The sequence below is a fragment of the Heliangelus exortis genome, chromosome 15 (assembly GCF_036169615.1).
Source record: "Heliangelus exortis chromosome 15, bHelExo1.hap1, whole genome shotgun sequence".
Classification (NCBI taxonomy): Eukaryota; Metazoa; Chordata; class Aves; order Apodiformes; family Trochilidae; genus Heliangelus; species Heliangelus exortis.
Window position 1 is genome coordinate 177,135 of NC_092436.1, and position 13,685 is coordinate 190,819.

Below are 13,685 nucleotides of genomic sequence, written 5' to 3' on the forward strand. Positions count from 1 at the left end.
ACTATCTGCACTGCATCTGTCACTTAAATTCTGATTAAAAAAGAGTAACAGCTGTTGCAGTGAACTACCTTACTGTCTCAGCCATGCCTGTTTTCAATCAGGGCAGTTACAAACTTGCCCTGCAGTGTACTCTATCACTGCTTGTTGCCTCAGGGCACGGGGTAGATAGCACTGCATCAAACAGCCAGGGAAAAAGATGACATTTTGTGCTCCATTACTCATGTTAACACACTCTCTGGCCATCAGACATTTCAGATTGTACCGGTCAGCACTATGACTGTGGACTATAATGCAACTCTGCCACGTGAGGTATCTTGCACTCAACTCACCATAATTAATAAATGGCTCCTTGTTTCTGTTATGCAAAATACATATACTGTTATACAGTACATATGGATTACAGGATTAATAATTGGTATACACATGAAGAAATAATGGGGGTGGAGAAATCAGAAACTGAAGATGGGAAAATCATATTAAAAGCCACCCCTTCCATTCTGCTCAAAGACTAACCCTAACATCCCATTTTTCAGTGCATTTTAAGAGTCCCGAAGCACGAAGTATCTATTTTTGTCCCTACAAGATCACTGTCCACACTACTGCACCTCACTAGGAAGCTTTGTTCTGCTTTTTTTCATAACATTCTTCATTTCATATTGTTTGTCAGACCTCCAGTTTATACTAAACAATGCTTCCTCCTCTGGTGGGTCTGCATTTTTTCCATGTTTATGCAGTGTGCCCTCTTTATCCACTCAGAGACCTGTCTTGGGCTTCAGAGATTTACAGTACCTGAAACAACTTAATGACTCTGCCAGTAATCACCTCCACAACTACTGGGACTGGAGTCAGACTGTCACTTCTGCTGCTGCAAGAAGCAGGGCAGCAAAAGGAGTTCCTGCCAGAAAAGCCAAAAACTTATATTTCACCAAGGCCATGTCATAAAGGAATGGGAAAGAAAAGCTTGTCTCCATGGGATTAGAAGTTTGAAAAGAGCCCCCTTAAAACAAATAAAATACCATGCTCGGGAACTCAACAACTGTGTCAGAGGTGATAAAAATTTCTGGGTAAACTAGTCCACTTTTGACAGGAAATCTCCTGTGTTCTGAGAGTATCCACAGATTGTGAGAATTTATTCTTCATTCTTGATGTAAATCAAGCATAAATGGTTTCCTTCACATCTTTGAGTCACGTGGTTTCCAATCTCTAACCTCAGTGATGTCCTGGCAGGCTGTACAACAAGAAAAAGAAGGAGTTGCATTAACTGTGCTAAATAGATAACACAAGCAACAGTAGAAAATAAGTTCTTACCACACCAAATTTATCAGTGTAAAATTATAAAAGAATGTGCACTCACAGCTGATTTTAAACAAGGTGAAAAGCACAGTTTGATAGCATCATAATGAAGAAGTTGAATGCAGGTACTGCAGAAGTCTGGATTTTCTCTCTCCACAGACAGAAATTCTCTCTATTGGCAAGACACTTGAATTGGTAAAAGATACTTAGGCTGGATTTCATTGAGCTGTACACTTGAAGATGATAACTCTGAAAAATAAAAAAATCCTTTCAAAGCACCTGTATTGACACAACCCATCTGTAGGACGGACATAATTCTCCTGCAAACACCCACTCTGAACTTCACTGCTTGTTACCATGTGTGAGGGGCCAGAGCCAGGTTCCTCCAGGTGGCTGTGCAATGACATGGCCAACAACCCCCTGTTCTTCGAACAGCACCCAATTAGTGCAACTAAGTTAAACTGTAGCTCCCCAAGACATTATTAGTTTTCATGCACAGAGGATTTAATTAGTCCACAGCTCTAAAAGCCAGCTCCGGGTGTCACTTAGAAGACTCATCCATTACACAATGGAATGACAGGAGGAATTACGAGTTCTCATTATGAAGCAAGTCTTGAGAAATTGAATTACTGTGTCTCAGGCATATTTAAGTACCCTTTCATCTTCTCTTGCTGCTTCATGAAAGAGCCCAAACGCCACCTTCTGCTGAACAGTTGCAACTGAAACCTCACGGAGCACCTCAGGCATACTGTCGGCTTCCAGACAAAGAAACAGCACGCAATACCAGCTGGCACAAAACTGGAGACAGATGACCTCTAGGACTAGAACCTCATGGAAGGTGTCAGACAGACGTAACGAGTATTTCTGCTACCAGCAGAATGCCTAAGTCAGTCGTGAATGAGATTTCCAGGTGCTGCTAACTGGGGGAAAGCTCTCGAAACACTCTCCTGACAGCACTGACTTTCTCTGACTTTTCTGAAAGGCCTTTCCCCTATATTTCTGTAGTTCTTGTTTCTTCTCACTTTGTAGCCTCAAAAAAAAAAAAAAAAAAAAAAAAAAAAAATCAGCTTTTGCACCTCAGTGTTGACATCTGACTGCAGGGGACAGGCGCAGAGCCCGCGCAGTGGTGCTCAGGCAGCACGCAGGGCGCAGGCGCAAACCGCGCAAGGGAGGAAGAAAAAAAAAAACAAAACAAACCGGCAATGCTGAGGAAAAGGGGAGGAGAAGATGGCACCCGCAGGGAACATTCAGATCGCTTCCGCTCAGCCACGCTCTGCGGTAATCCTTGCTCCAAGAGCAGGCGCTTCCCAGACCAGGCACCCAGGGAACATGGGCTCGGAGGAGCCCCGGGAGCCGCTCCCCCCCTCAGGCCGCAGCCTCTGGAACTGCACACGGACCCGAAACGCGGGCCAGGCCGCAGGGACGGCAAGACAACACAGAACAGGACCAGAACAGGAGCGGAGCGGGCCGGGCCGAGCCACCCCCCGTACCGATACCGGTACCACCTCCAGCACCGCGCGGTGAGAATGCATCACGGGACAACTGACCAATCAGGCGTCAAGGCTTCAGCGCACCTCCTCTGATTGGTTCCGAGGCATCCGGCGGCCGCCCAATGAGAAGGCTCCGTCTAGGGAGAGGCAGGCGCTCAGTGTGCGTGGCTGTGATTGGCTGGGCGCGGGCGGGATGGCGGCGGCGGGAGCGGCGGCGGGGCTGGGGAGCGGCGACTTCTCGGATCTGCGGGAGATCAAGAAGCAGTTGCTGAGTGTGGCGGAGCGGAGCCGGGAGCGCGGGCTGCAGCACAGCGGGAAGTGGTGAGCGCGGTGGGGAGAGAGGGAGGAAGGGAGGGGAGGGACAGAGCGGCGGAACCGGGAGTGTCCGAGCGGCCCGGGCTGAGCGACTGACTGACCGCCGGGTCTGTCTCTCTCGCTCCCCCAGGGCCTCCGAGCTCGCCTTCGCCTTGGACCCTCTGCCGCTGGGCGAGCTGCCGCCGCCTCCCGCGCTGACAGAGGTACGGGCAGGAAAGAACCCGAAAGAGCGCGGGCCGCTCGGGTCCCGGTGCCGGGTGGGGAGGGAGGTGAGGCCGCTGCTGCCGCTCCCGGTACGGCGATGGCGGGAGCTGGGAGTGCTGCGGGCCCGCGGGATGGTTTGGTCCCGTCCGCTGCTACCGAACGGCGGTAGCGATTTCCCGAAAGCTGTGAGCAGGGTCCTTCCCCTCCGTGCTGATCGTTGAGCTGCCGTGCTGCCCTGGGGCTGCTGTGTAACCAAATCTGGAAGTCGTGCTACTTAATTTTCATTTTTGCTCGTCTTCCCCAAGACCACAATTTAGAGTATACAGATTATGTTGTGCCATAACACGAGAAAGAAGCTGTATCTCCATCTCCACCTCTGCAGGTCCACGGGAGGGCTTCTGGGTGTTATCTGACAGCAGTGTAACACATTCTGAATGCATTTCAAGGCACAGTTGCCAATAAAATGCCTTTAAGTTAGCGGGTTATTAATGTGTGATGTGGAATTCCTGAGTAGGTTTCTTACTTATGGGCATTCACACTCACTGAGCACAGTTCCTGCCTTCTGTCAGCATGCTGCAGTGTGTTTTCTGGAATCTGGATTAAGTTTTTCTAATTAGTCTACTCATTATTTGAGAACTATGATTCTATGATTCTATGAACTAGGAATCCCATCACATGAGGGAGTGGATGACTTTTCCAGTGGTACTCAAACCATCTCTGAAGGTGACTAAACCATGTTTTTTAGCTTCAGAACGGCCTCCTTGGTACGTGTGTAACTAGGTGATTTTCCTAAAGTGTGTTGGAGCTCCTGAGGTCTGAAAACCCTTCTGTGTCCCTGCAGGAGGATGCTCGTGATCTGGATGCCTACACATTAGCCAAGTCTTACTTTGATCTAAAGGAATATGACAGGGCTGCCTATTTCCTGCGAGGCTGCAAGAGTCAGAAAGCTTACTTCTTGTATATGTACTCCAGATACCTGGTAAGATGGAAGGAGAAGTTCTTCTCATCCTGGGCATACGTTATTCTTTTCCTGTTCTTCTCCAAATGACCACCCAGAAGTCTAAATTGTATGTTTTGGGGAAAGGAAGATAGGGGTGTTCTTAGAACTGGGACATTTGTGAGAACTCAATTTGCATCCTGATCCTAGTGTTAGAGGAGTTTCATACTGCAATGTAACCTTAGTTTTCCTCTTCTCCACAGTCAGGAGAAAAGAAGAAAGATGATGAGACAGTGGATAGTTTGGGTAAGTCTCTGATGTCAAGGAACACAAGACAATATAATTAAGCTTACAGTAATGCCTCTTCATGTAAATCATCTGGGTTTTATGGCTTTTTCCTCACTTGTTGGATAACAGTGTGCTGTAACATGATTTCTTTCATTCTGTCTCAGTTCATTGCATTAATGCAGCTTAGGAATTGTCATCAATTGGTTCTTCTGTTAAAGGAGGTGATCACACTAACTGGTTTTTTTTGTAAAAAGAGGAAAATAATCGCAGCCTGGAGAGCCTTCAGGTCATGTCAGTGATGATTCTGAATATACCCTAGACTTCACAGTTGCTGTTATAAGAATCTTGACTGGAAATGAGCTGTTTGACCTTCTTCCTCCAGGACCTCTGGAAAAAGGACAGGTGAAAAATGAAGCTCTACGAGAATTGAGAGTTGAGCTCAGCAAGAAACACAAGGCACGGGAGCTGGATGGGTTTGGCCTTTATCTGTAAGTGTCTTGTATGTTCACATGTATGTGTGTGGATTTGCAGAGTATTAAGATTCTGACTAACTTGGTAACTTTTCTTTACAGGTATGGAGTGGTGCTGCGGAAGCTGGACCTGGTGAAAGAAGCAATAGATGTGTTTGTTGAAGCTGCCCATGTCTTACCTTTGCACTGGGGAGCCTGGCTGGAACTTTGCAACTTGATTACAGATAAAGAGATGGTAAAACCTGGGAGGTGACCAGGATGTGGTCACAAGTTACAGAGTTTAACATGATTCAGTAACCAGTGGTTCAGTTGCCACAATACTGGTGTTACCCACTGCTTTATTCTGTGCCACTCTATCAGGCAGGGCAATCCAAGACTTTAAGTTATGTTGTCAAAGCCTCTTTTTCTTCAGTTGCTTGCTAGGCTGTAGCTTGAGGATGTTTATACAGGCAGGGCTGGTTTCTTATCAGTCACCCACAAAATGGTTCAAGGAATGGCTGGCTAATTCATGTGTTCTGTTGTAGTTCCACAATTACTGAGAAATTTTGGTTGCCTGATAGGATATATAGAAGCACTGCTTTTAAAACTAGAACACTGCTGTAGGTGTTTGATTTGTCAAATGCAAAGGTGCACATATGAGATGAACTGTATCAAGTAATTGAACTTGGATATAAAACCAAAATAGATTATTTTTCTTTATGCAGCCATGAGAATAGGTTGGGAGTGACTAAATAGAATTATGTGATCTACGTTGTTCTGCTTTTTAGATTGGGTGTCTTAATGCTCCTTCCAATATTCTCAATTTATAGACATTATTTAGTCTCTCCTTTGAAAGAACCTGATACTGATTCTTGGTCCTAATACTGCTCTTCTGTAGCTGGTGTTAAAGTTTAAGGAAGTGATTGCAGGAAAGCCTCCTACCTCCAGACCTTCTGCTAGATCATGGGAGGGAAGATAATGAATTCTTTGCCACAGGTGTCTGTTAGAATACTACTGATTGTCATCTCTTCCTCCTCTTTGATTCTTGCTAGCTGAAGTTCCTGTCCTTGCCAGATACATGGATGAAAGAATTCTTTCTTGCACACATTTATACAGAGCTGCAGCTGATAGAGGAAGCTCTGCAGAAGTATCAGAGTCTCATTGATGCAGGATTTTCCAAAAGCACGTACATCATCTCTCAGATTGCGGTTGCCTACCACAATATCCGAGGTCAGTGACAACTAAGTAGGAATGAGCCTTGTAATGCAAAATTGGCATTTTTAATTCTTGTTCTATCATCTGCTGTTGTTTCTGCAGATATTGACAAAGCTTTATCCATCTTTAATGAGCTAAGGAAACAAGATCCTTACAGGATAGAGAACATGGACACTTTCTCCAACTTGCTGTATGTAAGGGTAAGTGTTATTTCTCTTGCCTGTCCACAATGGTGGTACTTACCCGGGGTATGTTACACACAGATAAAGCAGTTGGTGTTGTCAAGCCTCTCTCAATATAGGCTTTCAGCCTTTGCCTTCTTCCCAAGGCCATGAAATTGATGCAGTAAATGCCTGGGTTTTCTTTGAAACTAACATGCTCCTTCTCTCATCACTTTAATTTATTTTGTTTCACTAGAGCATGAAGCCTGAATTGAGCTACCTGGCTCACAACCTGTGTGAGATAGACAAGTATCGTGTTGAGACCTGCTGTGTGATTGGTGAGAGCAAATTTGTTCTGTTCTTATTAAACTGCAAGGTTGTAGGAGGAAATATTAGGAACAGTTGTGAAAAAGATTGTCCTGTGAGGCTATCAAAACCATTGCTGAATGTAGTTTTAGGCAGCCTAAGAAGCAGACCAAATTACAAGGTACCCTTTTCCCTCATTTCTGCAAGAGCTGCTGTAAAACTGCCAGTGCAGAAAGGAGTTGAAGAAATCATTAGGAAGGCCCATGATAATCCCTTTATGTATAGTCTTGAAATGTCAGTGGAACTAATTGTGTGTCAGAACCAGGGAATTATTTGTTAGATTATGACTTAAGTTTTAAGGCCGGAGGGGTGGATTTTTTGTTTTGTTTAGGGTTTTTTAATTATTTTTATTTAATTGTTACTTTTGCTTTAGGGAATTATTATAGCTTGCGTTCCCAGCATGAGAAAGCAGCACTCTATTTCCAGAGGGCCTTGAAACTGAACCCTCGGTATCTGGGAGCCTGGACACTAATGGGACATGAGTATATGGAAATGAAGAACACATCTGCAGCTATCCAAGCTTATAGGTATCACTCATGAACTGCAAAAAGACTGCAGACGTAAAGATTGACGTACCGTCTTCTATTTTTTGTTAGTCTTTTGCTTCTTGGTGTTGATCCTGACTGCTTTCTGATTAGTTCATATCCTGTTCTTTGGCAGACATGCAATAGAGGTGAATAAAAGGGACTACAGAGCGTGGTATGGCTTGGGGCAAACCTACGAAATCTTGAAAATGCCATTTTATTGTCTCTATTACTACCGACGGGCGCACCAACTCAGGTAGAGTTGAGAACAGTGCCGTGTTTATTGGTGTTCACTCTGATGTGCTTGCTGCTAACTAAGTAATCTTCATTCAGGAATTAAGTCCAGGAGGGAAATATCAGTGCTGTGTGGTTTATGCAGTCTCACTATTTCAAATTCTTTCAAAGTTGTGTTAGTTAATTGTTACCAAATCTTTTGTCAGTTAAATGCTGAGAACTCTTGATCAGGAGCGTAATGATGTTTTATATAAGGGTGATGGATGCTGATAGGTGTAGATTTTACTTTTTTTCCCATCACCCCACTGCTCCCTGAGATCAGCTTGCTGTCCGTTGAGCTACATTTAGGAATTGCTTTTCTTGCAGACCAAATGATTCTCGTATGCTGGTTGCTCTAGGAGAATGCTATGAGAAACTCAATCAGTTGGTGGAAGCTAAAAAGGTAAGTTAGAGCTGATGTGTGGACTAAACATGAGTGTCTCCCAGGACACCAGGTGGAGTTACAGCAAAACTGTGTAGCTGGTGCTGCAGGAAAAGTGTATACCGTGTTGTTAGGAGATTATTGAAACCATTTCTGTGGCAGTTAGAGCTGAGGGAGTTGTGCTGCAATGTAACTTGAGCAGATGGTAAATGGGGTTGTCTAGACATGATGCATGCCCCCTTGCTGGAAGTGTTGTTTTCTGTTTCTAACTTGCTTGCCTGAGTCATGAACTGGAGTAATTTTTGCGTGTGCTTGACTGACTTTCCCCTTCCTTGACAGTGCTATTGGAGAGCTTATGCTGTGGGAGATGTGGAGAAAATGGCACTGGTGAAACTAGCCAAGTGAGTATGGATTATAACTGAACTGTCTCTACTGTGTTAAATGCAACTAGCATTTGACACCTAATGATGCAATGCTGAAAGAAGGGGAAGTGCCCTTAGGTAGTATTACCTTTGGAGCTGTGTGACAGCTGGTATCTGTAGTGCAATCTGTAGTGATTGCAAATTCAGGTGTCCGGCTTTAGCTCTATGTTTTTCTTGGATAACTAGAAGGAATAGTAGCATTAAGGTGGGTTGCAAGGGACCTCTGAATTCTGAGCAGGCAGTGCTAGAAACTGTTGTATTGAAACTTAAAGCAAGCTTCAATAGTAGATAATGTAAAAAATTGTAGGTTTTTTTCTTCCCCAGTATATGTTGTGACATTGGGAAGGGGTCTAATGTGAAATAAATGTGAACACTGAAATCAGCACTGATTTTTAGTGGGGTTAAAGTAATATAAAGTAGAGTGATGGGGAGGGAAACAGACAAGTGAAAGGTGAAGTTGTTGTGCAAAGACTTCTGGGATGTAGCAGGGAAAGAAAGAGCACAGTAGGAAATAGCCAGTAAATAAGATGACAAAGGTCTTGTTAAAAGCTTTAAAATTTGGCAGAGTAAGCAAAGGTCCCTGCTCTGATTGTCACTGCCTTTAGCAGTTAGTATCTGTCTCCCTTCTGGTAATGTAAATGTTCTCAACCTGGATCATCTCTTTCTGTGAGGAGCAGTTCATGGTGCAAAGCCTGAAGGAGAAGACCTGACTTTAGTCCAGGTCAGAGTGAGCAGGGACTTTCTCATAGATGAGAATGGTCTTCCAGAGAACAGTCATGCCCCAGTGGCTCGTTTTTCTCCTTTTCTAGGCTGCACGAACAGCTGAATGAATCTGAACAAGCAGCTCAGTGCTATATCAAGTACATCCAGGATATCTATTCCTGTGGGGTAAGATGATATATTGGGAATAAAAGGAGAAGTAGACATGGTGTAGAACTACTTTGGAAGGCACTCAAAGATGATGGGTTTTACCCCACTCACTGTAGGAGATCGTGGAGCACCTGGAGATCAGTACTGCCTTCCGTTACCTGGCCCAATACTACTTCAAGTGTAAGCTCTGGGATGAAGCCTCAGCGTGTGCTCAGAAATGCTGTGCATTCAATGATGTGAGTAGTGGTACAGTCTTTGGTGTGTCTTTCTTATGGGATCTGTAACCTTAATCTTGACTCCACTAGGAGCAGAAGGAATCCTTTATTGAAGAAATAAGGGCTGTCTGCCACACAGGTCACATCGTGAGTGGTGGTGTTGGATACCTGACCTAATCAATGCTCCTTAGGATTGATTAAAAAACTGATTATGATGTGGGTAGTAAAGTTGAATCATGTAGCATTGGTGTTTGCTGCATAAAAGGATATGAGGCTCCACCTGGCAGTCTTAAAACTGCTGAAGATCTTGGTGGTGAGGAGGTGGTTAAATGGTCACAGACTCCCACACACTATGTCGAGATGGCACATAATGTTTTTTCTCATCTTCTGTGCATACAGTGCAGTCATACTTGTGTTTTGTATGTGACACTTTATTGAGATGTTCTGTACCTGTGAGTAGGCAATTTTCAGTTTTTAACTGCAGCCTAGTGGTAGGCACTAGCCATGAGTGCAGGATGTTTGATCTATCCTTAACAGCTGTCTGGAACTCCGGAGAAGCCCAATTCAGCTTGTTTAAAATTTTTCCAATCTACATTTACTAGAATATCTAGACAGCTTCATTGGCTGATGGTAACTCTGTCTGGAATAGCAAAGTAATATGCAAATCAGGTGAGTAAAGTGAATAAAGACTTTAAAAAAGTGACATACCTTAACAATTTTAAATAGCAGAAATAAGAAGTAATGAGGATGGTTTTTATAGGTTGCAGGCTTGCAGAATGACAAACTATTATAATTTACAGTGCTTAAATACTGAATTTGACTAGCAACCAGTCATCCATAGTTGTATGTATTACTTTTTTTTTTTTTTTTTTTTTTTTACACAAATTGTTTTTTCAGACTAGAGAAGAAGGAAAGGCCTTGCTGCGGCAGATCTTACAGCTTCGCAACCAAGGAGAAACTTCATCCACAGATATTGCTGCTCCCTTTTTCCTCCCAGCATCACTGTCAGCCAACAACACTCCCACACGTCGTGTCTCCCCACTCAATCTGTCCTCTGTAACACCATGAACAATGCTGCTACCTCTAACCTGTGCACTGAATGTGACACTGCAGATGGGGCTTGCAACCACTTATTTCTTTTCAGTGAAATTTCTACATCCATTGTTGCCTTCATGTGAAAGGTAGGAATTACTAGAGCCCACACCTGAAGACAGATGTACCCCATCAGGCAAAGGTGCAGTCTGCATGAAAGATGAGAGAACCTGCTGTACTTCTCACCAAGTTATTCCAGTCAGAGGGCAGATGTTCCAGAACATGGGACCTCTCCTAACTGAGGGATTGGGAAGAGCTTGTCTACTTGAGTTAAAATATATTTGAAGTTTTATTCTGCCCTGTTACCTCTGGTCTTTGCTGGACTTCTTTGGATGACCTCTCAGTGGGTATCACTGCTGTTTGCATCAGAAACTGTTACCTGCCTTACTACTTCAGGACTTTTGCTTGTCTGTTGTGAAGGACTAGTAAGTGTTAGAGGAAGTCCAGGTAGCCACAGCTGGCAGCGGTTTGCTGTTCTGCCTATGGATCTGACATACTTTGGCTTTCAATAGAAAAGCAGTCAGTGATATAGCGCAATTAAAAAAATAATTTAAAGTTACTGTCCTTGGGCTTCTTAATGGTGCAGCTGTCATGTACACTCTAGCAAATTAAATTGGATGTACTGTAAATGGATCATTTTGGTAAGGATTGCCACATCTCGTGGTCAGGGCTGCCTCTTGTTCCTTTTCTCATGTGCAGCCTGGAGTAAGGCTGAGTGTGAATTTCAGGATACACTTGTATGCCCATATACTACAGCTGTAACTGTACGTGAGCAGGTTAACATAAACCAGAGGACAGTGTCCTTGGATGCACTTGCTTAAAACAGAAACTATGTGTTCTTATCCTGTTCCTACTTGCTTAAACTTTGCTAGTGGAACCTATGTGTATGCTTTTGATGAGTTTGCTCAAGTACTTTTTTTCAGATTCTCTGGTCTGCCCATGACCTTCACTCTCCTCAGTATTCATGTCTAACCTTGGGTATCTTGTTCACTCTCAACCCTGACTCTAAGTTTTGTACAGAGGTTGAGTTTCTCCTGGTTGCTGGCCTATCCCACTTGGGGTTGCTGTTGGAACACATGTATGTACATAATTAAGGAGGACTATGATTAAAAAATAAGCAGCAATGATGTTTAAGAAAAGTGTAGAACATACTATGGTGATGAGTCCCAGCCAAACAGGTTACTGACCAGCAGCCTGCCTGTGTGCAGTCAGTGTCCCTCATATCAGAACCAGTATTATTCAACTTCTTTGTCAGGTACAGGGACAAAGGGATGAAGTGCAGCCACCCAAGCAAACCCTCAAGCTGTGGGGTGGTTGATACTCCAGAAAGAAGGTGTGACATCTGGAAAGATTTTATGGGCTTGAGAGGGCCCACGTGAACATCATGAAGTTTAACAGTGCTAAGTGCAAGGTCCTGCACCTGCGTTGGGGCAATCCCAAACATGGACACAGGCTGGAGGTTAAATGTGAAGAAGATGAGGCCATGACAAACTGGTCAGCTGTGAGTCAGGCAAACAGTGCCAGTCTCTTGAAGACCTCTGCTTCTAGTGCTGGGTTGCCTTCTTTTCTGAAAGACTTAATGGTAAAGATTTGGCACTAAATCTGGCACAAAAGTAAGGCCTAACAACTACATATTAAAGAGGGATTGTGATGAAATTTGGCATTCAGGGTGGAGGACTCAAAATTCAGCCTTTGTCACTAATTGTGTTCAGGTTTTGTCACTGACCAAGAAACAACATTGTAGAATGGAGATAACCTGCAAGTCCAGCACCCAAATAAACTCTTAGTTTCTATGGATGTTTTTTGTTTTGTTTTTCCTCCTGCATGTTGCTGGGGGTAGGAAAAAAACGAAGCCACCACATTTCTATCACTTAGTTTGCAAAAAGAAGAGTCTGTTTTTGGGGAAAAATTAACACCTTACTTGACCAGGTCTAATAGTGATACTTACCTTCTCTGTAAAGTTACAAAAGGAGAATTATTTGAATTCTTGATGCATTATTTTCAGCCTACCCCCCCTTCAGGGGTATTGCTGTCAGTCCTGGGATGGAGATGAGGAAGAACCTCGAGCAGGGGCTTCTGTGGATACTTCGCACAACTGCCTCACTGATGTTTGGGCTATGCAGAAATGTGACTGCTTTAACAGCTGATTCAGATGGATAAACAGTTCTGATTCATTCAGTCTGGACTGGAGCTTGTTCTGCAGAACATGGTGAGAGGCCCCTTGGCCCCCCGAAAGGTTCATGGCCTGGCCAGCACCAGCCTCACACGCTCCTGCTGGCAGCTCCGTCCTTCCTTCCGAGAGGCTTTTTCCAGCCGCAGGTGCGACCTCAGCCCCACACCGCTTTTCTGAGGGGCGGTCCGCACGCCGTGGCGGGGGGCTGCGGAGGCTTCGTGCCGCTCAGGCTCCGACCGGGGGGCTCCGACCCGACACCCGCAGCGAGCCTCCAGGCCTCTCACCCTCCCCGACAGACCTCTGCCCCTCCGGTGCCGCGGGGCTGCCGGGCGCCCCTCCGTCCCCTGCCCGGGCCGATCCCGCGGCTCCCAGTCCCGGCGTTGCCATGGCGGTCGGGCGCTGCGGCGGCGGCGGGCGGGGCCTGCGGCAGACTCCGGCCCGACAGCGTAAGGCTCCGCCGCGGGGAGGCGGCGGGGCGGGCGCCCGCCCTCAGCGTCGGCGCACAGGAGGCGGCGGGGCCGGTGCTGGTGCGGGGCAGCGGCGGGAAGATGGGTCCGCTGTGCTCCTCCCTCGCCGCTCGGCATCCTCTCCTGGCCGCGGCACGGTGAGCGGCGGCGGCGGCGGCAGGGAGGGTGGGTCGGTCCCCGTGGCTACGGAACAATGAGTCGGGCCGGCTGCGGGACCGGGGGAGGGCGGCGGCTTGGCAGGGGGAAGCGATGGAGGTGATGGAGCTGGGAAGGAGGAGGATGTGCGGGAGAGGTGTGGCAGCCCGCAGCGCCGTGCCGGAGCCGCCGTAGCTTCTCCCGGCCCCGCACCATTGTGCTCCGGGTCGGTCATTGTTCGCCTCCCCGTCCGAAGCGCGGTGCGGCGGGTACAAAGGCGGGGGGGCGGGGAGCGGGATCCGGGGATGGGCGCGATGTGCGGAGACTGCGGCCGGCTCAGCCTGGGCTGGGCCTCCGTGAGATGGCAGCGGGAGCAGCCGGGCTCGGAGGCGGCTCTGCCGGGGGCTCCCGGCC

At 46.2% G+C, this 13,685-nt stretch overlaps 2 protein-coding genes across 2 annotated transcripts in view; both read left to right on the forward strand.

Moving 5' to 3' along the window:
- Window positions 1–2,943: 2,943 nt before the first annotated feature.
- On the forward strand, window positions 2,944–10,801 carry CDC23 (cell division cycle 23). Its single transcript, XM_071758450.1, has 16 exons — window positions 2,944–3,104; window positions 3,229–3,301; window positions 4,144–4,281; window positions 4,503–4,545; window positions 4,910–5,015; window positions 5,100–5,232; window positions 6,029–6,206; window positions 6,294–6,391; window positions 6,609–6,690; window positions 7,092–7,245; window positions 7,379–7,498; window positions 7,843–7,918; window positions 8,237–8,298; window positions 9,129–9,207; window positions 9,306–9,425; window positions 10,302–10,801. The coding sequence occupies exons 1-16, from the start codon at window positions 2,977–2,979 to the stop codon at window positions 10,470–10,472; spliced, it is 1,761 nt and encodes a 586-aa protein (XP_071614551.1). The 5' UTR covers window positions 2,944–2,976; the 3' UTR covers window positions 10,473–10,801.
- Window positions 10,802–13,134: 2,333 nt separating this feature from the next.
- Window positions 13,135–13,685, forward strand: part of JAKMIP2 (janus kinase and microtubule interacting protein 2) — a 42,609-nt gene continuing 42,058 nt past the window's right edge. The window contains exon 1 of the mRNA XM_071758727.1: window positions 13,135–13,273. The gene's annotated coding sequence lies outside the window, so the exon portion shown is untranslated. The remainder of the gene's footprint in view (window positions 13,274–13,685) is intronic.

Coding starts and splice junctions, on each gene's coding strand:
- CDC23 (XM_071758450.1), top strand. CDS start 2,977: ATGGCGGCGGCGGGAGCGGCGGCGGGGCTGGGGAGCGGCGACTTCTCG. Junction 6,207..6,293: donor TGCCTACCACAATATCCGAG/GTCAGTGACAAC, acceptor TTGTTTCTGCAG/ATATTGACAAAGCTTTATCC. Junction 7,919..8,236: donor AGTTGGTGGAAGCTAAAAAG/GTAAGTTAGAGC, acceptor CTTCCTTGACAG/TGCTATTGGAGAGCTTATGC.